This window comes from Ranitomeya imitator, chromosome 4, assembly GCF_032444005.1.
Source record: "Ranitomeya imitator isolate aRanImi1 chromosome 4, aRanImi1.pri, whole genome shotgun sequence".
NCBI classification, from domain to species: Eukaryota; Metazoa; Chordata; class Amphibia; order Anura; family Dendrobatidae; genus Ranitomeya; species Ranitomeya imitator.
Window position 1 is genome coordinate 673,372,087 of NC_091285.1, and position 23,732 is coordinate 673,395,818.

At 40.2% G+C, this 23,732-nt stretch overlaps 1 protein-coding gene across 1 annotated transcript in view; it reads left to right on the forward strand.

Moving 5' to 3' along the window:
• LOC138677283 (complement C3-like) overlaps nucleotides 1–23,732 on the forward strand; it is a 124,681-nt gene that overhangs the window by 16,886 nt on the left and 84,063 nt on the right. Inside the window, exons 5-19 of the mRNA XM_069767314.1 lie at nucleotides 3,675–3,769; nucleotides 4,208–4,290; nucleotides 4,911–4,998; nucleotides 5,552–5,654; nucleotides 9,046–9,166; nucleotides 10,151–10,266; nucleotides 11,353–11,499; nucleotides 11,852–12,058; nucleotides 13,498–13,701; nucleotides 15,303–15,464; nucleotides 15,549–15,678; nucleotides 17,492–17,566; nucleotides 17,761–17,961; nucleotides 19,276–19,387; nucleotides 23,333–23,418. Of these exons, the coding sequence (XP_069623415.1) occupies nucleotides 3,675–3,769; nucleotides 4,208–4,290; nucleotides 4,911–4,998; nucleotides 5,552–5,654; nucleotides 9,046–9,166; nucleotides 10,151–10,266; nucleotides 11,353–11,499; nucleotides 11,852–12,058; nucleotides 13,498–13,701; nucleotides 15,303–15,464; nucleotides 15,549–15,678; nucleotides 17,492–17,566; nucleotides 17,761–17,961; nucleotides 19,276–19,387; nucleotides 23,333–23,418 (1,930 nt within the window). The remainder of the gene's footprint in view (nucleotides 1–3,674; nucleotides 3,770–4,207; nucleotides 4,291–4,910; nucleotides 4,999–5,551; nucleotides 5,655–9,045; nucleotides 9,167–10,150; nucleotides 10,267–11,352; nucleotides 11,500–11,851; nucleotides 12,059–13,497; nucleotides 13,702–15,302; nucleotides 15,465–15,548; nucleotides 15,679–17,491; nucleotides 17,567–17,760; nucleotides 17,962–19,275; nucleotides 19,388–23,332; nucleotides 23,419–23,732) is intronic.

The following is a 23,732-nucleotide window of genomic DNA, read 5'->3' on the forward strand; positions in this document are numbered from 1 at the left end:
TCTATACAACCATGCCATTCAGGGCTGTCACCACCATACACTAAAAAATTATATATCATATACAGTAGTACCTAAATACCAGTGCTGCAAAATGCCTAAGGAACAACCACTCCACCACCATACAGTGCTCAAACAATACTAATAGACAGTGACCAAAAGTTTAAAGTAAATGGATAGAAATGCTATACAATAACTTATCAAAACTGCAACCGGTTATAATTAAATTCGATATTATTATGTGCAATGACTAAACAGATTACACTTCCCAATGTCGGACCCTGGGAACACATGACTTGGAGGCCCATGTTGATTTAGTCAAATAAACCCTATTTTTATTAAAAGGTGGCATTACAAATAGATTCCTTTATTGATTTTTCATATTTTTGACCACACATATAGAACAAGCCTGTTTAGTGACCTTGATACTGTCAAAAATACAGTGGATTATAACTATGAATAGCTATGTTCAAAGGGGATCTCCGAATCTAACCTAATTGATCTGTAAGATTGGTCATCAATATAAGATCAGCGGGTGTCTGACTATCGATCATCATATATCTGCTCCTACAACAGCTGGATGTAAGCGATTTTCAGAGAAGACCATGGCACCTCTGGCCCATTGTTTAGTGGCCTCTGATGAGTAGTCCGTCAATCATTCATGGACAAGCCTTTTTATTTGAATAAGAATCTCACACATTTACATAAGTTCATTGGTGAATCAAGGTTGGAAGAAACGAAAGTTCATCATTGGACCATCAAAGACAGCCATCTTTGATGGTCATCTACCTCTGCCTGAGATCCCACTTTTGGAAACCTTGGCTAGGGACTGAAAAGCCACAACTAACCAATGAATTTATGAGCAGCTAATAAAGGAGCTCCATAAAGGAGCTGCTCATACAGTGTGACCCTCTGTTCTGGCCTGACTATCAAGCCTGGAAAGTGCCAGATGGGCATGAGTGAGGTCCACTACCTGGGGCACCGGGTAGGCGGGGGCACCCTAAAACCAGAGCCTGAGAAAGTGAGAGCAATCATGAACTGGCCCACCCCCAGGACCAAGAAACAGGTGATGTCCTTCCTGGGCACCGCAGGGTACTATAGGTGCTTTGTACAGCGCTATGGTAGCCTGGCAAAACCCTTGATGGACCTCACCAGGAAGAAGCTACCCCACATCGTCAACTGGACCGACAGCTGTGAGGGGGCCTTCCAGGCATTGAAAACAGCATTGTGCAATGCCCCTGTGTTGAAAGCAGTTGACAGCAGTCGACCGTTCTTGGTGCAGACTGACCACCACCCTCTGTGCTGGCTAAACGCCATGTGCGGAACCAATGGAAGGTTGCTACCCTGGAGCCTTACCATTCAAGAGTTTGACTTCACCATTGAACACAAAACGGGCAGGGAGCATGGCAATGCAGATGGACTGTCCTGTCGGGGAGAACCTGTTGAGGTGCGCATGGAGGAGTACCGAGCGGTCCTGCCTCCGTAGTGCACACCAGAAGGGGGAGGTGTGAGGATAATGTATAATATAAGTGTGAGGATAATGTATGTCATGATAATGTAAAAACCATAGCTGAGGGATTTTTGCACTTCTGACCATGGTCCTGAAAGCACATGGCAGCTGTAAACCCCTTCTCTCTCCCCCCCTGAATACAACAAACCAGCCCTATGGCAGACACTGTGTAACTTGAAGCTAGTGTGTGAGCAGTGTTATGAACTGGTGGTTTAGGAGCAACATGGGACGAGCTCTGAAGGAGGTGGTACCTGTACTGACCGCAGTTCCTAAGCTTAACACAACACTAGCAGTAGCCGTGGGATGTTCCTGTCACTCCCTAGACACCTCGTCACAGCCGGAGAACTAACTACCCCTAAAGATAGAAACAGGAAAGCTATCTTGCCTCAGAGAAAATCCCCAAAGGATAGACAGCCCCCCACAAATAATGACTGTGAGTGGAGAGGGAAATGACACACGTAGAATGAAACCAGGATGTAGCAAAGGAGGCCAGTCTAGCTAGATAGATAGAACAGGACAGAATACTGTGCGGTCAGTATTAAAAAACTAGAAAAATCCACACAGAGTTTACAAAAATCTCCACACCTGACTAAAGGTGTGGAGGGTAAATCTGCTTCCCAGAGCTTCCAGCTTAACTGAATAAATCCATATTGACAAGCTGGATAAAAAACATAGAATGTACAGAACAATTAAGTCAACTACATGTGGACAGAAAGGAGCAAAGCAAGGACTTATCTTTGCTGAACTGGTCAGGATATCAGGGAAATCCAAGCAGAGATGTGAATCCAACCAGAAACCATTGACAAGTGGCACTGGCTGAAGGAAAGAGCCAGGCATAAATAGCCGAGCAGAAAGACAATCAGTGGAAGCAGCTGCAGACAGCTAAATCCAAGGAGCAGCCATTCCACTTAAAACCACCGGAGGGAGCCCAAGAGCAGAACTCACAAAAGTGCCACTTACAACCACCGGAGGGAGCCCAAAAGCGGAATTCACAACAGAGCAGGGTGTGGCTTTAAACTACAGGTGACCAATCCTGCAAAGCCACCTGTTGTCCCTCCCTTCTCTCAGGAATTTCTTTTGTCTCCAGGGTCTGAGAACGTAAATATCTCTGACCTCAGTGAATATAATTAACCAGCCCTTTAGTGATGTCAAGAGGCTGGAGTTTAAAAGTCTCTACACTTAACCCAGCCTTCAGTAGTTTTTTGCCTGAGGAGCTGTACTATGCACTGGGACATCTGGGCTCTGCCTGCCAGCATGGTTTTGCCTGACATGATCTGAGAACATGTGAGTTTTACCTTTCTTCTTTAATTCGTGTTATTTTTATTATTGCCTTGTGCATATTTTTCAATTGTCTCTTATTGTAACATCCTTGGAATATTTTATAAACACTGCCTATTCTTTTACGGAGTAAAATATCTAAATTACTAGTTTCGTTCTTCCTGCTCTAAAACATATCCTAAGTCTTCTGAAGAGAATTACGCTACTGTTTTGGGTTAGCTTCGGACCCGTTTAATCGAAGCTGGTGGCAGCATACCTTGTTCTGGGCCTTTGGGAGTCATTGTAGCGACGGCGGCATTGATAATTATTGTTCCTGCCTGAGTGGGAGTAGTTATATCGCCTCGCTGCAGCGTGCCCAATAGCCAGTACAAAGCAGGCAGCCTTTCTGGTGACTAATTACCCTAGGTGCAGTACCTAATCTGACCTGAGGGTAAGGAGGGCGCCAGAGAGCTGCAAGTTTCCAGGCAGAACTGTAAAGCGGGATATACATAAATCCCTGCAGTTCGTGGTATATTGAAGAGCAGCGGGATAACTAAAATAAGCCCCTGCTGTAAACTGATAGGCCAATAGCCTTGTGTTTGTTTTTAATCACATTGTTAGCAGTGGAGGGATAACTAAGATAAGCCCCCCTGCACATGTGATAGCCGTCTCTTGGCCTAAAGTCACCCCGATCCGTGACGTAGGGGTGACGGTCACGGTGTGAATCATGACATAGGCCTTCCATGTGATGTTCATATGCCCCAGTAGGGAATATGGACTGAGATCCTGTTCATGAGACAAACATATGAAGGAGGAACCTTAGCAATAAAGATGTACATAGCAGACGGCTAAGCTAGTCCATTGATATAGACAATGCCTATATGATTAAGATCTTCTCTTTCCTCCACAGACTCCAGAAAATGTCATGGTCAAAAAAGATGTGATTCAACAAACAAGTAAAACCGGAATAATGTCCTTGTCTCATAAGCTGACCGATCTCGTAAGGTGAGAGAAAAAAGGATGGAAGTTGGATACCTCATAGCTTTGGCAATCATGTGCTTGCTGGAAATGAGTGGATCAATCCACAGAGGATTCAATTTCGGGCGACTTTCCTGAAATTTGTGGTTCCATGCAGATTTGAACACTTTTAGATTCGATTTGTGATTTTTGCCCAAAAAATTAGCTTGCCAGCATTTTCCACAATGTCAAAGCATCAGAGAGCGTGCTAATGTCATTTTGAATGGCCAAGCTGGCTTTCCCATAGCAGATTAACATACCTTGTACTTTGGAGGTCAGTCAGATATGGTGGTGCAAATTATTCACTGCAAGTCGAATCTTTGTGGAAAATGTTCTGACTAATTAGTTAGGAATAATTATGGTGTTTCTGATGATAATGATGTTGATGATGATGATAATGACTAGTTTATGCTTTTTATTTTACAGTTTGGGACTGTGGACTATTTCAGCAAAGTTTGAGGACACCTTGATACAGAATTATACCACACAATTTGAAGTAAAGGAATATGGTAAGAATAACACAAAGAACAAAACAAATCCAAAGCTTTTGTGTTATCTTCCCACAATCTGATTCATGTGCTTGACATTCTATTTTGAACAGTCACCTTTTGAAAAAAAAGGTCACCCAAAAATAAGATGATCTCAGGATGTTACACTGCTGAGACAATAAACAGATTCTATCTGCCTGAAAACCTGACAGCAAGTGTGCCAATCCCCACTAGACTCACCAAAAGGAAAATGAATACCACATAGTGTCCATTAAAATTAATTGGTTAGGTTGCTGGATCCTTCTAGGAGGGTAAGTAGGGAGTAGTTCCATTCTGGCTAGTTAAAGGAACCACTGCCTATTTACCCTCCCCATAAAAAATTACCTCTATCAAATCAGAATTATTTAATTAGCTTATAAAAATAGAAACAATTTGAAGATTAGTGAAGTGAACATTTTTACCTTTGCCTTTGCAGAGTTTAGATTTTTTTCTGAAAAAGTTTTTCTTCCCCTTATGTTGCCCTTGGACATTTTTGTTCTGAACATCACACCACATGGTTGGGTGTGATATTGCAAGACTGACCACTTTAACGAGGATTTAAAATTGCTCTAATTTCATGTCCTATTTTACATTTATTTTAGTTCTACCAAGCTTCGAAATAAAAATAAAGCCATCCCAAAAATATTTCTACATTAAAGATGAAGAGCTAAGAGTAAACATAGAGGCAAAGTAAGTAGAAAATTTGACAATATTGAATTTTTACCTGTTGCAAAGATATTTATTTGAAGTTTCTGTCCACGCTATCATTCACATATGTAGAGGTTTTAAAGGGGTTGTTTGGTCCAATTTGATAAGTCTGCAGGCTCATGAATCCCCCCCGCACACGCAATGTGTGGAGATTCGCTGGTTTCTGAGCTGGAACTGGAGGGTATGTATGAGTTATACATACTCCTGGCCAGTGAACGCCGCTTCTCTTCCATACAGTTGTATGGAGCGAGGCCATGCTCTCTAGATGGACACGTCTGTAGATTGGGTGCAGCCTAGTTCAGCACAAGGCCAGTCCCACAAGATGGGCCTTGGCTAAGAGTGTATAACACATACATGCCCTCCTCTCCCGGCTCAGATACCAGGGAATCCCCGCAGTGCACAATGTGCGCTCTGGGAGGATTCATAAGTCTGCAGTCACACAGAATGACTGCAGACTTACCAATTTGGACCGGACGACCCCATTAATAATGTATAAGGTCGTAATGTCAATCATTGCTATGTTGTATCTTGTCAGTTATCTCTATGGCAAACCTGTAAATGGAAAAGCCTTCGTGATCTTTGGAGTCAAAAGAGACAACGAGAAGAAAAGTCTGCCAGATACCTTAAGGAGCGTTTCGGTAATCCTTTTTTTCAAACTATAACTGAAAAGTTATATAAATATATTGCTACTAGTTTTTAAAATGATCATTTTAGAATCAATTTAAAAAAAATAATAATTTAAAGGGTCGTTTGAGAAGAGCAGGCATTTTTTTCTGCCACTTTTGCCCCTGGACTGACTGATACTGCCACTTTAAGCGAATGACCGTAAAGTGTAGTACTATACACAGACCAATGACAAGGGTGGCCCAGCTCTTAGAAAAAAAAGCTTTCCTTTCCCCTTAAGAGGACCTTTAAGTGTTTCATTTTTTACTATTTTTTATTAAACTGACAACCTCCTCCAATTGCCGCTGATCTAATGGGTCTGGAACAGTTTTTCTTTATTTTTCTGCGCCCCTCCATTCCACAGATACAGTGGGGAAAATAGGTATTCGATACACTGATGATTTCGCACGTTTTCCCACCTACAAAGTATGGAGAGGTCTGGAATTTTTACCATAGATACACTTCACCTGTGAGAGACAGAATCTCAAGGCTCACGGTGACTGATGTCACAGGAACATATCGCAACATTGGACTTAATTTATTTGTTGTAACTTGCAAATCGCTGCGACTCCGACACAGAGCCGCATATGGAAGCAAATATATTGAATTAGCTGTCACTGGTCTCAAATTGCCGGCGACACATTTGCCATACACTTCAATGGAAGTTGAACGTGACATGTGACTTGTCTGCACAATCAAAGTTCTAAAATAATCACTGTGTAGGCCCAGCCTCAGTCTCATAGAGGAGAAAACAGCCACACTTAGAACAACACAATGAATAAGAATAATAAAGAGTTGGAAAATTGTGAAAACTGTCACGTGGCTTTACCAAGTAAGAAGCAAAGAATTACTTAGAGATATTAACTATTATAAAGTTCAGTAGTAGTTTAGACCAAATCTGTAAAACTGAAAATTCGCACCATTCTTATTACTCTTGTCTAAAAACTTACATTACATGAAGTAAAAAAATCCAAGAAATCCACTGAGGAAGAAAATTGGTGCCGCAATTATATTTATTGTTGACTGTCAAAGAAAAGATTTAAAAAAAGGAAATAAAAGGATACTAACCATTGCACTTAGAAACTCTGTAATCTTATCATCAGAGTCACTTGATTTTAGCATATCCTCATTTTTGAAAGCTGTATTCTCAAGTTATTAAATTGTTTTAATTAGTTAGGCGACATGAAAATAAGTTTGCAATTGATTTGCATTTTCTATCTGCTGTCATTTTTTTGCAATGAGAGCTTTTATCTTTTATAGTGTACAGCTCTTTACCATGGAGCCCAGCCTCCAAACCTTGGCTGAGTGTGCTCAGTAGTTACATTCCAGGAGAGAATTTAACTTTTAACATCCCAGCCAGCTCTCTCCAGCTCATTGATTTCTATACACGAGTTAACTCTTTACCTCCTTCCCTCTCTATCTCATCTTCTAAAGAGATGAAGTTATACATCACCAGCCCAAGCAGCTTTCAGAGCAGGTCTACTAATCCTGGCTCTGCCTCTCTGCTCTCACTGTCCAGAGCTGTGTGCCTGTTCGAAGGCCATGTCATCTCTATGTGTAAATGTAATGATGGCAGTGTGCAATCGAGAACAAACCACTGATAGCCGTCACTGCAGAACTTGTGCTGAGTTTTAACATTTTTCCTTATACTTATTGTGTTAATATTCACCAAAGCTGTCACTCAGTAACGAGAGCCCACCCTACCAGAGATCGGGAAGTAAGGAAACTAAGGACAATGCTTTGCTCTAAACTGCTCAAGAGACAACTTGACAATATCCCCTAAATTTTTAAACTTTTTTTAGGTGCAATTGTAGGAGGTTGAAGATATCAAATCAATGTAATATATAAAAATTTGAAATAGCTAAGTTATATGACAATGGTGTGTGAAAGAACAAAAATTATTTCACTAAAGCTCCAAGAATGTTTGGGCATGATATGTAGTAAATGTGTTAAAATGAGATTGGTAAAATATTAAAAACTGAGGTTTAGATTATTAAAATGATAACAGTAAATTACATTATTGCATATCTGACATTTATGATATCTACAGAAGGTTATAAAAAAAAATTGATGTTTGCAGAATAAATAACGATTTAAAAAGGGTAAATTCTTTGTAATGCTACTCTCTTGGGTGAGTTGGGAGGCAAACAAGTAAATGATCCCATTTTGGCGTCCATGTTGGTTTATTGCTGTGTCATAAACCATCCGTCAGCAAATAAAAAAAACAAACAGCCTTCAGTGCAAGCAAAACAAAGAAAACAGTTTTCTGGACAAAGTCCCTTGTCGGCCAGTCCTGGTCACACAGGCTGGAGAGCATCAGGTACACTGGCTCAGTCTGTATATCCCACACAGGAGAACTTCTCCCTCCGCAGACAGCCATGTGCCAAACAATGGACTCCATTTTAGCCTGTTAACCTCACCCAGAGATGAGGTATGTGAGCAACCATCTCTTATCCTGGCCCAGATGCCCCAAACAATCCTCTAAGGCTACGTTCACATTTGCGTTGTTGAGCGCAGCGTCAGCGACGCGACGCGACGCAACCAACAACGCATGTGCACAACGCTGCGTTTTGCGACGCATGTGTTGTCATAAGAAAGCACAGAGCAGGAATTTTGGCGCAGGAAAAACTCTACAAGTAGCGTCCTCTGCTCCCTGTGTGTGCGTCTATATAATGCATGCATCATAAAACGCAGTACAACGCATACATCCATGCGCCCCCCATGTTAAAGATAGAGGCGCATGACGCATGCATCGTTATGCATCGACGACGCTGCGCCCAAAGGCGCAAATGTGAATGTGGCCTTAGTGCTCTATGGGCTAGAGCAATACTCCAGGATTACATCACATATGGCAACCATCTCAGTGATACATACAAGTGCTTCTCACAAAATTAGAATATCATCAAAAAGTTAATTTAGTGAAACTCGTATATTATATAGAGTCATTACAAACAGTGATCTATTTCAAGTGTTTATTTCTGTTAATGTTGATAATTATGGCTTACAGCCAATGAAAACCCAAAAGTCATCATCTCAGTAAATTAGAATACTTTAACACCAGCTTGAAAAATAATTGTAAAATCCGAAATGTTGGCCTACTGAAATGTATGATCAGTACATGCACTCAATACTTGGGCGGGCTCCTTTTGCATCAATTACTGCATCAATGCCAGATAAGTACAATGACATAGAGGCCATTTTACCTGAATGGGTTGATAACTGGAATCTCCCAGGAATGGGTTGCATTTTCACCATGGCTCTTCATAGGGCATACTTATGGTCAAAAAGGTTCATAAATGAACCTCTTTAGAAAATTAGAAATACTGTATGCAAAGTTGACTTTCTGTGGTTTTATCTCTCGTCTAGATCAACGATGGTGAGGGTTTTGCCGTTTTAAAAAGACAAGATTTGGCAAAGCATTTTCAAGAAGAGAAAGACATGACACAATATAGTCTATATGTGTCAGTTACTGTCATTACTGATTCAGGTAAGAAAGACAAAAATGACTATATTCTTCTATTTATCCAGACGAAATCCACTAAAAGGATCGACCTTGATACACACGGATTTGTCAAAACCTTTTAAGAAACCTCAAAATCTGCCATCGTGAGTGTCCTAATGACTTCCCTCTGAAATGTTCACATTAGGCCCACCTCACATGTACGTGTTTCTGGTACATGTGGCATCTGTTTTTTTCACGGATACCACAGATTACCATTATAGCCTAGGGTGAGCTTCACATATCCATTTTTTGATGACAAGGGCCTACACAAGTCTATGAGTCAGTGAAAAACGCCATGTGAAGTTGAAATAATACCAACATATAATGTTGTAACTATGGAATACACTCACAATCCTGCTTTGCAGTTCTAATATAAAAATGTTATACATTGACCCATACAGCACCAATATAACAATACCACGTAGTGCTCAAGTAAAACAAAAAAGTTATCCAACATTCATAAAAAGTGTAGAAAAGCTTTAATGAAAATCCACATAGCCACCATCGGCCTCACTCGATAAAGGATTCTGTGTAGGCCAATGCAGGGTGATACTATGGGTTTCCATGAAAGCTTTTCTGCTCTTTTTATGGAAGCTGGTAAACTTTTTGCTTGTCCAAAAAATTTGGTCCAGAAGGGGAATTAGGAAGGCTTTTGACTTTATACTCAAGCTCTTTTTTATTGGTTTTTGGTTTTGTCTAAACTTATTTTGGTATGAAGTGCTCAAGTATTACTGCTCCACAGTTCCTAAAGAACACCACAAATGGTTTCATGATGTCAATTTAGGTGGAGCAATAAGGTGCCTCTTTTTCAAAATTGAGCTCCGATTGGCGCATCATTGGCTATCTAGAATCATCTTAGTGCATTAGAGCATTCCCTCTCCATAAAAGCAAATCCTAACATTTCACGCTGGAAAGCTGTCCCTAATTATGATCTACTGTCTTATAAATTTACCACTACTTCTCTTACAGGCAGTGATTTGGTGGAATCCGAACTGGAAAATATTCATATTGTGACATCTCCATTTAAAATTCTCTATACAAAAACATCCAAGTATTTTAAGCCTGGAATGCCCTTCGATCTTATGGTAAATGCATTGATTAGATACATTAAATTGTGTTATTAAAGTGTGTTTTTATATTATTATTCTTTCAATCTAACACCATCATCTGCCTAAAACAAAAAAGGTAGTAAAAAAATGACAAATAAAATTTGAAAGCATCAAGAGTAGCCCCTTTCAGTATAGTCAAAGAATTACAAAATATTAGACACGATGCCAATCAAACTTGGCTAAACTTTCTCAAAAAATTTGGCCTTACTTTGTCCATGCTCGGTAGTGGTGGTCCAGTATTTATTCACAGGACACCAACTTTCTTCAAGTGTCCCGTCACATCTTCAACAACTTTGTTGGCCACTGGGCATCATAACTAGTGATGAGCGAGTGTGCTCGTTACTCAAGTTTTCCGAGCATGCTCGGGTGTTCTCCGAGTATCTTTGGCGTGCTCGTAGATAATCTTTGAGACCCCACAGCTGCATGATTTGCGGCTGCTAGACAGCCTCATACATGTGGGGATTCCATAACAAACAGGCAATCCCTGCATTTGTTCAGGTTGTCTGAAACATAATCTATAAGTACGCCCAAGATACTCGGAGAACACCTGAGCATGCTCAGAAAAATCGAGTAACGAGCACACTCACTCAACACTATTCATAACATCAGGATGACGTAGCCCAACACATGTAACATCACGTGACGCCTACACCCTAAGCTTTAGGCTCCATGTGGCATCATCATGTGTCAAGTTGCAAATTCGCAAAGTCTTGTGACAGTTGGAGGCCCAAAGACTTGATGGTCCTTTGAATGAAGACTAAACCAGGATGACTAATTCTTCAACTGCTCAAAGAAGTTAAGAGCAAGGAGTAGTGAGTATTATTATTTTTATTTCTTCCCCTACATTTATTATATTCTGGGTTCTAGAAAGAATCTAAAGCATGAGATACATGCAAATCACCTTTCTGGTCAAATTCGAGCAAATTTCTTTATTTGTATTTTGGTAGATTACTTCATCAATGTAAAATACAATGCTGAGGCTAGAAGAGCCCAGAAGATGGGCATTTAAAATTCCAATTTTTTCTTAACAAGAAGACTCATTTTTGTCTTTATCCATCCTAGGTGTTTGTAACTAATCCTGATGGCTCTCCAGCTCATCGCGTCCCAGTTGTAGCAGAACCAGGAAATGTGAAAGGAACGACTCAGGAAGATGGAACCGTTCGGCTGACCCTGAATACCCGCTCAGACCAAAACCTGCTGCAGATTACAGTAATAATCATAATTTTGACATACAGGAGAAACTTATAAAGCAATACATGTTTGAATAATGTAAACTACTTTCTAGTAGAGCAATTAATGGATAGAAAGACTATTGGGGTGTAGCGTTGACTTGGTGATGCTTATTCCGGCTCTGTTCACATCTTTATTCTGACTTTCGGTCAAGATTTCCATCCATTTTGATGGCAAATGGTGGAAGCACTATTGGATACATTATCAGAAACACCATATGACTGATTTGGCACAATGTTATAATGATAGGGAACTTGTACGGTAACTAACATGGACCAAATATGAATATTATTGTTTACTGAGACTTTTTTTATTATTATTTTGCTTCTAGGTATCCACAACAGATTTAAAATTAATTAAGGACCAACAAGCTTCTGCTACTATGGTGGCCTCCTCATACAAGCCAATCGGTGGCAATTACTTACATCTCAGTGTCGCTGGAGGAGAAGTGAATTTAGGAGAAAATGTGGCTATCAATTTCATTATCCGGAACAATGACGCCTCTGTTCAAAACCAGATCAAGCAATACAACTATGTGGTACCTTGTTTTAGTCCTTTGTCATTTGTTATTATTATTATTATTTATTGTTATAGCGCCATTTATTCCATGGCGCTTTACATGTGAGGAGGGGTATACATAATGTTAGACCTTAACCTTATATACATTCTGTTATTGTATTCACATTGTACTTCAAAAGTTTCATTGGGAATCATCAATGAAGTTGTTCTCTGATATGGACATTTACTTTTGGTTAGAACAGGACCCCAATAATTAGATGATGGCAGGGCGTCCTGCTTCTGGGACACACAGTGATCTGCTGTAAACTGTGGTAGAACAGGACATCCACTGTGTAATTTCAATATTGTACCACCTCACGGAAAGTTAAGAATTGCAAGCTAAATACTTATATAAATACACCATTCATATTTTGTATGTAAATTTACATGCCATGTCCTTCTTAGAGACAGTTGATCTATCTAGCCAGTTTGGAAGTCATTATATAAAAATCAATATTTTTTTATTGATGACCTATCCTATGGATAGGTCATCGGTGTCTGATCAAAGGAGGTGAATACCAACCCTTGCAGATCCACTGTTACCAGCATCGGCTAGAGGTTCTCTGATGCTGCCAGAACAACAGCAGCTCTGTCAAAACTGTAATGGCTGCAGCCGAGTACTGCAGATCCTCTTCCTTTTTAGGGGGATCTACAGAACTCAGCCATGGCCTTCATAGAAATTACAGAGCTTCTGTTTTGGTAGCATCCAAGAACTTCCGTCCTCCACCGGAAGCTGACCGGTGGAGATGCCGGTTGATACACCTCCACCAATCAAATATTGATGGCCTATCCTAGAGAAAAGCCATATATAAAAAAGTAGTGACCCGCCCCTTTAGATCAAAATGTCATAAGCAAGCAGTCTAAAATGGGTTTTATGAACTAGACAACCATTTTAAGGATAGTCAACTACTGCTGACCCATATTTCATATTGTTATCAGGACCCATACAACAGCTGCATAGAATATAAGAGCGAGAAAGTAACTAAAGGGTTATATATCCTTTGTTATGCTGTGTTGTGTTAGTGCAGGATGATAATCTGACCGAGACCCCCCTATGTTAACATAGAAACATTGCAAATATTAGATCTCGATCTGTATTAACAGAATGTATTACACGGACAACCATTTATGAGCCACATAAATATCATATAGCATCTTTCATCAACTTTGAGACTTGCCCCAGTTGTTTTGAAATCGGCCCATAGATTTTTTTTCTTAGTGTCACGTTTAGCCTCTGCACAACATGGATCTAGCCATTGGCATAATCCCAAGAAAAAAATGTATTATTAATGTTATCTTAATAGGGTGAATAATAAGTTGTACTTACACGTTTTATAAGTAGCCTCTTCATACGATGTCGTCAATAAAGGTCATAGTATTGAACTCCTTTTCTCTGATATTAATCTTTTTATTCTTTAGATAATGAACAAAGGAAGAATAATGAAAGTGGGGACACAAATCAGAGAGGCTGGCCAAGCTCTTGTGACCATGTTACTACCAATAACAGAAGAATTTATCCCATCATTCCGCATTTTGGCATACTATACTGTAACAACTGGGGCAGGCCGGGAAATTGTGGCTGACTCTATTTGGATTGATGTGGCAGATACCTGTATGGGGACGGTAAGAAAATTCTTTATTGAGCTTAATTGTATTATTTTATGTTTTCCTATTTTAAAGTCTGGAGAGATGTACAAATGTTCAAGTCTTTTGTAAATTTAGCTATTGCAATCAATTTTTTTGTTCAATCGAACGCAATGGTTGGTAAGTAACAATGCAACAGGCTGAATTTATATATATTTTTTGGCCACATATAAAATGCTGGAAAAGCCAATCACTGATTGAGTAATCACCTCTTTCATCCAGTGTTTGGCTGAAAGGGTATTTACGACCACTTCTGGGCTGTTGAGGATGGGACCAAGAAGCACAAACCAGTGGAGACAGGGAAAGCGCCAAACGGGGACTTGCGAAGGATTTTCCAACACAAAATAATAGAGGATCATTTTAAACATCAAATGCTTGAAAAATATTCCAACACTGATTAGCTATTTTTTTAGTTATTTTTTCTTTTAATTTAATACCCCTTATATCCTGTCCACTCATCTTCACAACATTTTTTTGGCTCTGTAACACTCATATATGAACTTCCTCCTACTACGTTTGCATCTGTCGATGCCACTCTTTCATTGCAGATAATGCTCGAAAATAGAAGAGCAGTTTTGCTAAGTGATTTCTGGTAATTTTCCTACTGTCCAGAGGGAAAGCATGTGGATTAATAACTTAGAGTTGTTCACCTATTTAGCTCCTTGCTGCGAGCCTTCTGTGGAGCAACACTTTATATTTAAACACCCAGCAGCTACTAATAATTGCCAGTTATAGTTTGTTACCACCCTGGTCTATTGCCTTGTCTAGCCTTTGTATCCTGAATCTTCTGGTGTTTAGTAATCTCACCTTGACTCAATTTTTTTAGTATCCAACTGTCTCACAATTGTGTTCCTGACTTTAACCTTCTGGTAACGACCAACCTTCACGACTCTGTTTCTGTAAGCTCACTCCTTTGGCCAGCAGCCACTCTCTGGATGCAACCTAGATGGCCCCTTATCAGTCCAAATTCTTGTGTTGGCAGTTAAAGATTGAAGACTGAAGTTAAACATTGAATGTTTAGACCATGGTTCTACTGTGACCTGCCAATCATGGAGGCTTGTGCAAAGCCTCTATGTGAAAGCCCAATTAATATCTGCCAGGTTACTGCCTAGAGTGTACCTTTACAGGCTCCTTTATTGCCCTTTCTTTTTTATTCTATTACTTTTTTTCCCTTTCCTTTTGACATTATCCCTGCAGACCAAGACATTTGACTTTTGACTATCTAACAAGTTGGCGACTACTGGAGCAAAACCATCACAAAACTTATAGCAATAAATATTATGTTCACAGAAAATATATGATCTATGTAAATAAAACCACATGACTTTTTTTTATTAATTACACCAAACTGTAGTAGTGACAGACAGAAATTCACTTAGAGGACAAAACTGGTGCCTTCCCATGAAGATAGAAGCACTTGCCCGGCCAATGAAATATAACTTGTTCAAACCTTCTTCTACTTACGCAGCTTCTAGGGCACATGTAGAAAAAGCTATTCCAACTTCTCACCTGGTTTGTAGGATTCAGGTTAGAACTAGGAAATTGATTACAATATTTTAATATTTTATTGTTTCATATAGCTGGTGGTGACAGGAGACAAAGATAGAGACAATGCTATACAGCAACCTGGAGGCTCCATGAAGCTAAAACTACAAGCAGACCATAATGCTGCTGTCGGACTGGTAGCTGTGGATAAAGGTGTCTATGTGATCAATAACAAACTGAAGATCTCCCAGAAAAAGGTGAAAAGTAAAGACAGAAAGTAATAAAAATATCATATATTCAATGTAAAATTTCCTCTAAAATGTATTTCTTTATCCATTAAGGTTTGGGACTCAGTGGAACAATACGACATTGGCTGCACACCCGGGAGTGGTGCCGATGCACCGGGAGTATTTTATGATGCTGGTCTTGCCCTGCACACGAGTTTCAAGATTACAACTCAACAAAGATCAGGTCAGTTAACAAATGTTTTATCAATAGTGTTCTCTGATCTTTTATGGTACGGTAAATGGGTAGTAATTTGTTAAATGTACCTTCAGGAATATCATCACAGGTCGTAAAGGAGCTTAAACAAATATAGAATACGTGTCACTAGGAAAGAGTAGTTTTAGAACCTACACTACATGGAAATGATTCCTAATCTAAACTTCTGGTAGATGCAGCCATTTTTGTTTATTTTTTTGCCTTGTTTTTTTTCCCTCCTCCTATTTTTGTATAAACACATCCATGCCAAGCTTTGTTTTTGTGGATCGGGTTTTGAATCACACCATTAATATTACCATATAATGTACTGAAAAATGTCAAGTGTGGTGAAATGGCAAAAAAACAAACAATTTCTCCAATCTTTTTGGATTTTGTTTTTATATGATGTATTACAAATTACTGTATTGTATCTTAGCTCTATGGGTTAGCATTGTTATTATGATATAAAATGTACTGTATATGTGGTTTTTTAGGTTTTACTACTTATAAGACAAAATGATGACTTTATGTCACCATATTCTGGGAGCCATAACTTTTCATTTTTGGTTGAAAAAGTTGTGTGACAGCTTGTCATTTTAGGACTATTTTGAGATACATATGACTTTTCTGATCTTTTCTTTTTTTTTCATTTTTCGGGAGGCAAAGTTACTAAAAAATATTGATTTTGCCATTTTTCTTTTCTTGTTTTTTCTTTTCATAGTTCAGTGTATGAGATTAATATAATCATATTTTATTCGTTCAGTTCCAGATGCTAAAATACTGAATATATTGCATTTTTTTATTTTTTTTTGTTAATTTATATTTAGGGAGGAGGGGTTTGATTTAAATGTCTACAATTTTATCTCTTCATTGGAATTCAAGCAGGCCAGACTTGACGGAATTCAGTAAGGCCCATGCTGCCATGATAACACCATCAGCATCCAGTAATGTGATGTGGAGATTGAAGGGTCAATCATAGAGTGCCCCTTTATCCAACCGATGGATGTCAATCAAACCTTGATGACCTACCCTAAGGATAGGCCATCAATGTTAAAGTCCAGGTCAACTTCTTTAACAGTCGGGTAATTGTACTTTGGAATTAAAGTATTGCAACTAAAAAAAGCAAAACACTAAGTTATATATTAAATTACTAGTCATACTGTAAATTTCATGTTAATTTTAAGATCCCGGAAACCAATCTAAGATCTGTATCTCGTGACCCCAACCTACTAAGTACCCACTCTAATAGTGGTATCTTCTTATGTGGCAGAGTGGCCTCTTGATAGTTATGCATCAAGATATAATTGATCAATACTCAAATACCAAAGAGTCAAATACGGCACAAACATTTTTTACCAATCGTTTTAGGTCTATTCCCCAAGAACTTCTGGATTAAGTAATGGCCAACACTCATGAAAGAGTGAAAGTTGTCTATCCTGTCTGAGCATTGTTTCCTACATAATTTCTTTGTAGATTCAGTGATTGACACAAATTTTGTGCCAGTCCCAAAATCTAAGGAAATATTTGAGGAACTTTAAATGACTAAAACTTATTAAAAAAAATGCAGCTATTGAAGAAGACCTTACTTTTACTTAGACTGGATTTCCTGCCAATTTTATCACATAATATGAATACTGACTATCCTCTTTGAGAGGAACACCGCACTGGAAGAATATTTTTCAATACAATTTCGGAGGTTTCGTTGTACTCTAGGCATAATCTCGTAAGAATGGGCGATGCTAGTTGGATAATTTGGTCACAAATTCATTGTAAAATCTACAATATGGGTCTTATTTTTCCACAGAGCCTTTATGCGAAGCAAAACTAAAGCGTAGACGACGTTCCTCAGCTCTACTGATTCAAGAGCGAGACAAAAAAGGTAACGATAGATCAGTGACTGGTTACTTGCTCATTTGCCAATCTTAGGCATAAGGCGAAGGCGAAGCTTCAGGGAGGAAGAAGGGAGGAAGTACGCAGCCATCCGCAGCCCTCCTGAACGCAAATGTGAACCTAGCCTCGTGAGGCTTTTTTTAAGAGTTACCATGTCTACTATGATCTTCCTTATCATTTTAGCATCACAATACATAGCGCTGGAGAAGAGATGTTGTGAAGATGGTATGCTTGACAACCCCATGGGCCACTCTTGTGAACGTCGCACTCGCCATATCATGGATGGACAGAAATGTATTGATGCTTTCCTGGATTGCTGCAAACATATTAAAAATCAAAGGGATGTTGAGAGGAAGCTAAAAGAAAATGATCCAAATGCAAGAAGTAAGGATATCGGAAAGTCAAAATTATCATAAATCAAACCTAATTTGTCCTAAACGTTATGTTCCTATAAAAAATGTAGAGGATTGAGTTGCATATTTGCTTGTGGAGAATCAGCTGCATTTTAGAGTGTCGGCATGGTACATGAGATTTTCAGAGATCTCATGCAGACCTCCGACTGAGGGACTTGTTGCAAGAGGTCAGTAGAGGATATGAATCGTGGGAGTGTAGCCTCCGTATTAACTGTAGAAATATAGGAATAGGGGCAAATCATGGGATCTGTCTGCTTCTTTCCAAAACTTCCAGCCCTTAGAACAACAGAGGACAAATTAAATGTTCAATTATCTTCAGATTGCAATTTCTCCTTAACGGGATTGACCTCTCTGGAAATAAACCTACATGTTAGGTTCTTGACGATAAGCTGATGTCAAAGCAATTGGCTGTAATATATGGGGAAACCTAGCAGAAGTCCTCCAGAGTGAGTAATACTATCTATAACTGCTCACTCAAAATTCCTAAAAAAAAAGATATATTCAATTAATTGAGTTTTCAAAACTTAACAACCCTTTAAAAGGTTTTTTTGGGGAGTTTTCCAAAACCCCTGTCCCATGATTGTAATTTGTTTAAAAAAAGAAAAGAAACTACGCCACTAAACCCACTGAGCGCTGAGCCTCGGCCATTTCTCCGGTTGTCTGTATGGCTGACATCATCTCGACAGTGGGCTTACTTTCCCCAGTTGAGTTTAGGGAATGAGCCACAAAAACATGGTGAGTTCACCGCTTGGCTGCCACACCGTCAATATGACAGCGCTGCAGACAATAACAATCACCAGCAGCAATCCCTGCAGAAGAGCTTTGTATGTCCTTTGAAAGATTTCTGGTAAAATCCAAGGGGGTTCGTAACCCTGAAATGAGATTTAACCTGAAGATAATATATGCTGACATGGAGGAAGTTTGACCTTGTGCACATACTTTCTCCAAACTTTACATACTATGTGATGAGGTTGAGCTCCGGACTGGAAGCCAAGGGCCCCGCAGCTACATTGACTCTCTTCAGCTACATGTATATATTACATTACCCTCATTTACAAAGTTACCTCTGCTTCTATATAATAAGTAACTGGGTAGTTTAGTAAATGCTAGATGTCATTGTCTGTACATAGTGAATCAAATGTATTGTGCCAATTACTACCCATATTAGGTAGTGAGGGTCCATTCCTGATTGGAGGCCTACCAGGGAATTTACCGATTCCTCGATGCGCCAGTCCGAGCCTGATTAGGTTTATATGTTATGGTTGATATTTTTTCTTTTAATCAGGTGATGAGGATTTTGAATATATTGACGATGCTGATATCATATCCAGATCACAGTTCCCAGAAAGTTGGCTCTGGAAGATAGAATTAATGACTGACAGACCAGATGCTAGAGGGTGAGTGTAACATAAGCGAATGGTCAACTCCGATGTATTGAAATAGAAGGGTTCCTTTTTTTTCAGATATAGTGAGACTTTTATTTATGGGTGTTGTATGGTACCGCAGTTTAGTCTAGTCAAATATTCCCAATAACAGGCACAGCGCCTAGACACGAGGGATGCTGCTGTTAGAGACAAAATAAACCCAATTTTTGTAAGTTCTCACAACCATTGTATTTAATTTTATACCACTTAAGGTAACTTCACAGTGAGCGACTTTAGAACGATAACGATAGCGATTCGTGACGTTGCAGCGTCCTGGATAGCGATATCGTTGTGTTTGACACGCAGCAGCGATCAGGATCCTGCTGTGGCATCGTTGGTCGGAGCTAGAAGGCCAGAACTTTATTTCGTCGCTGGATCACCCGCAGACATCGCTGAATCGGCGTGTGTGACGCTGATCCAGCGATGTCTTCACTTGTAACCAGGGTAAACATCGGGTTACTAAGCGCAGGGCCGCGCTTAGTAACCCGATGTTTACCCTGGTTACCATTGTAAATGTAAAAAAAACAAACACTACATACTTACATTCCGGTGTCTGTCGCGTCCCCCGGCGTCAGCTTCCCTGCACTCCTCCTGCATCCTGTGCCAGCGCCGGCCGGCCGTAAAGCAGAGCACAGCGGTGATGTCACCGCTCTGCTTTACGATCGGCGCTTACACAGTGCAGGGAAGGTGACGGCGAGGGACGTGACAGACACCGGAATGTAAGTATGTGGTGTTTGTTTTTTTTACACTTACAATGGTAACCAGGGTAAACATCGGGTTACTAAGCGCGGCCCTGCGCTTAGTAACCCGATGTTTACCCTGGTTACCAGGGGACTTCGGCATCGTTGGTCACTGGAGAGCTGTCTGTGTGACAGCTCTCCAGCGACCACACAACGACGAAACAACGACGCTGCAGCGATCGGCATCATTGCCTATATCGCTGCAGTGTCGCTTAATGTGACGGTACCTTTAGTCTGATTATTGCATTCAGGTTTATGAGTAGAAATATCTTGAAATCCCATTCGGTGTATGTTCTGATGCACCAGGTAGTGTCATCACTTGACACAACTACACCTATAGTGGGTGTTACGTGAAAGATTCACTAGACCAAGTCTCCATGAATGAATATCACGACACTCGGAAATTGCACAGTAAATTATAAGATTTATTATTTAACAATAATAATAATTATAAGAATAAGAGCAGCTGTTATCAGAAAATAACCTATCATTTTTTGTCTAACATGTATTATTAACTTTATCTGTCAATGTTTATTTTTTTCATATCACAAGGTAATCTTGTTATTTTCACGCTGGCCATTGGGACTCTTTTAGACTCATACTAATTATCTTTTTATACACAACCCTAACAAAGGATCCACCATTCCCAATAAGCATTATAACTCCTTCCCGTGCTCCACCTCCCTTCACAATGACCTTTGGACACACTCATTAGATACCTCAATACACAAATAGGGTTCTGGACCATTGTGGCTAATGTACAAGTGAATTTCCAGAAACTATCTACTATATCATTGTCTAAGGGTCACTTCCGTCTGTCTGTCTGTCTTTCTGTCTGTCACAGATATTCATTGGTCGCGGCCTCTGTCTGTCATGGAAATCCAAGTTGCTGATTGGTCGCGGCAAAACAGCCACAACCAATCAGCGACCGGCACAGTCCGGCGGCAATATGGCCGCTCCTTCCTCCCCGCAGTCAGTGCCCGATCCGTACTCCCCTCCCGTCAGCCCTCACACAGGGTTAATGGCAGCGTTAATGGACCGTGGTGTAACGCACTCCATTAACGCAGCTATTAACCCTGTGTGACCAACATTTTACTATTGATGCTGCGTATGCAGCATCAATAGGAAAAGATCTAATGTAACAAATAATAATAATAAAAAAAAAGTTATTCTCACCCTCCGCTGTCGCATCCTCTCCTCGACAGTGCAAGCGGCAGGTTCCGGTGCAAAGGATGCTATGGGAGAAGGACCTTCCATGACGTCATGGTCATGTGACCGCGACATCATCACAGGTCCTGCGCTCATACCAACCCTAAGACCGGAAGCTGCTGTGTGCACAGCGCACAAGCGCCAAAACTTCAAGGGCCTCTTCGGAAGGTGAGTATATGTTTCTTTTTTATTTTAAGTCTTATTTTAATCTGTTACATACGTGGCTGGGCAATATACTACGTGATTGGCCAATGTACTACGTGACTGGGCAGTAAACTACGTGGCTGGGCAATATACTACGTGGCTGGCCAATATACTACATGGCTGGGCAATATACTACGTGGCTGGGCAATATACGTGGCTGGGCAATATACTACGTGGCTGGGCAATATACTACATGGCTGGGCAATATACTACGTGGCTGGGCAATATACTACGTGGCTGGGCAATATACTATGTGGCTGGGCAATATACTACGTGGCTCTGTGCTGTATACTACGTCGCTGTGCAATATACTACAAGGCTGGCCAATATACTACATGGCTGGGCAATATACTACGTGGCTGGGCAATATACTACGTGACTGGGCAGTAAACTACGTGGCTGGGCAATATACTACATGGCTCTGTGCTGTATACTACGTCGCTGTGCAATATACTTTGTGGCTGGCCAATATACTACATGGCTTGGCAATATACTACGTGGCTGGGGAATATACTACGTGGTTGGGCAATATACTACGTGGCTGGGCAATATACTACGTGATTAGGCAATATACTATGTGATTGGGCAATATACTATGTGGCTCTGTGCTGTATACTACGTCGCTGTGCAATATACTACGTGGCTGGGCAATATACTATGTCACTGGGCAATATACTATGTGACTGGGCAATATAGTACGTGACCGGGCGATATACTATGTGGCTGGGCAATATACTACATGATTGGGCATTATACTATGTGATTGGGCAATATACTACGTGGCTCTGTGCTGTATACTACGTCGCTGTGCAATATACTATGTGGCTGTGAAATATACTATGTGGCTGGGCAATATACTATGTCACTGGGCAATATACTACGTGACCGGGCAATATACTACGTGGCTGGGCAATATACTACATGGACATGCATATTCTAGAATACCCGATGCGTTAGAATCGGGCCACCATCTATTAGTAAATGAAAGGCTAAAAGAAAGCCAGTGTCCAATGTAACAATTCAATAAGGAAAGAAAACAAACATAGCCAAGATATGTTTTAAAAAATTACAAAAAATTGTATTACAAAAATATATTTAAATAATAGGTCATATTCTGGTGATAGCTTTTGTGTAAGTGACTGGATCCCAGCGCACGGCACAGACACAGATGGTTTCACAAACACAACCCATGTCCATATTAGAGATCTCCTGAGACCCAATACTAAGGCTAGGTTCACATTGCGTTAGTGCAGCCCGTTTAGCGCATACGCTAACGAACTGCGTTAACGTAATTGCCGAAAAGGGATCACGTTATACGATCGCGCTAGCGCAGATGCTCTATCTGCGCTAGCAAGAACGGATCCAAAAACGCTGCAGACAGCGTTCGAGGTCCGTCACAAAATAACGGCACATCGCTAACGCATGCCAATAGTGGCATGCGTTAGCGATGCGCTACAATAATTGCGGTCAATGGGTGCGCTAACGGATCCGTTACATAGCGTTAGTGCCACTATGAAACGGATTCCGTCAGCGTACACCCACTAACGCAATGTGAACCTAGCCTAAGAGTTTTACAATACAGGCAACTGGTTTTTTTAAAACACGGTCAGTCTTCTATAAAATGTTTGAGTTTTCAATGTTTTGAGCAGAAATTATTTCCCTTCTGTCTGGTCCTAAAGAGGATTATTCACCCTATGAAAACACCCTCTTTTCTTTCTAATTAAAGGGGAAGGCAGACCCTGATTCTCTGCTGTTTTTTTCACAGAATTTCTACCAAAGCTTTTACTATTTTCCTAAAAGATTCAATCACCACATGGGAGGTTTTGGCTGTGAGTCTATCTGAAAGTAAAGGTGAGTTATTTCTCCTGGGTTGCATAAAGTATGTATGTATCTATCTATCTATCTATCTATCTATCTATCTATCTATCTATCTATTACTACTATCGTCAGCCTGCTCCTCTCGATGATAAGAGCTAGAGCAGGAGACTCTGATGCGAGCAATACTCTCGTTAGTTGGCACCTGTGCATTATAGTAAAGATGTCAGTGTGATATAGTGCAGTCAGTGTGTGTTTATTTTACTGTACAAATGATGTGGGTCCCCCCTATATTCACTAACCAGCAAAGGCTAAACAGACAGCTGCAGACTGATATAAATAGCATAGGA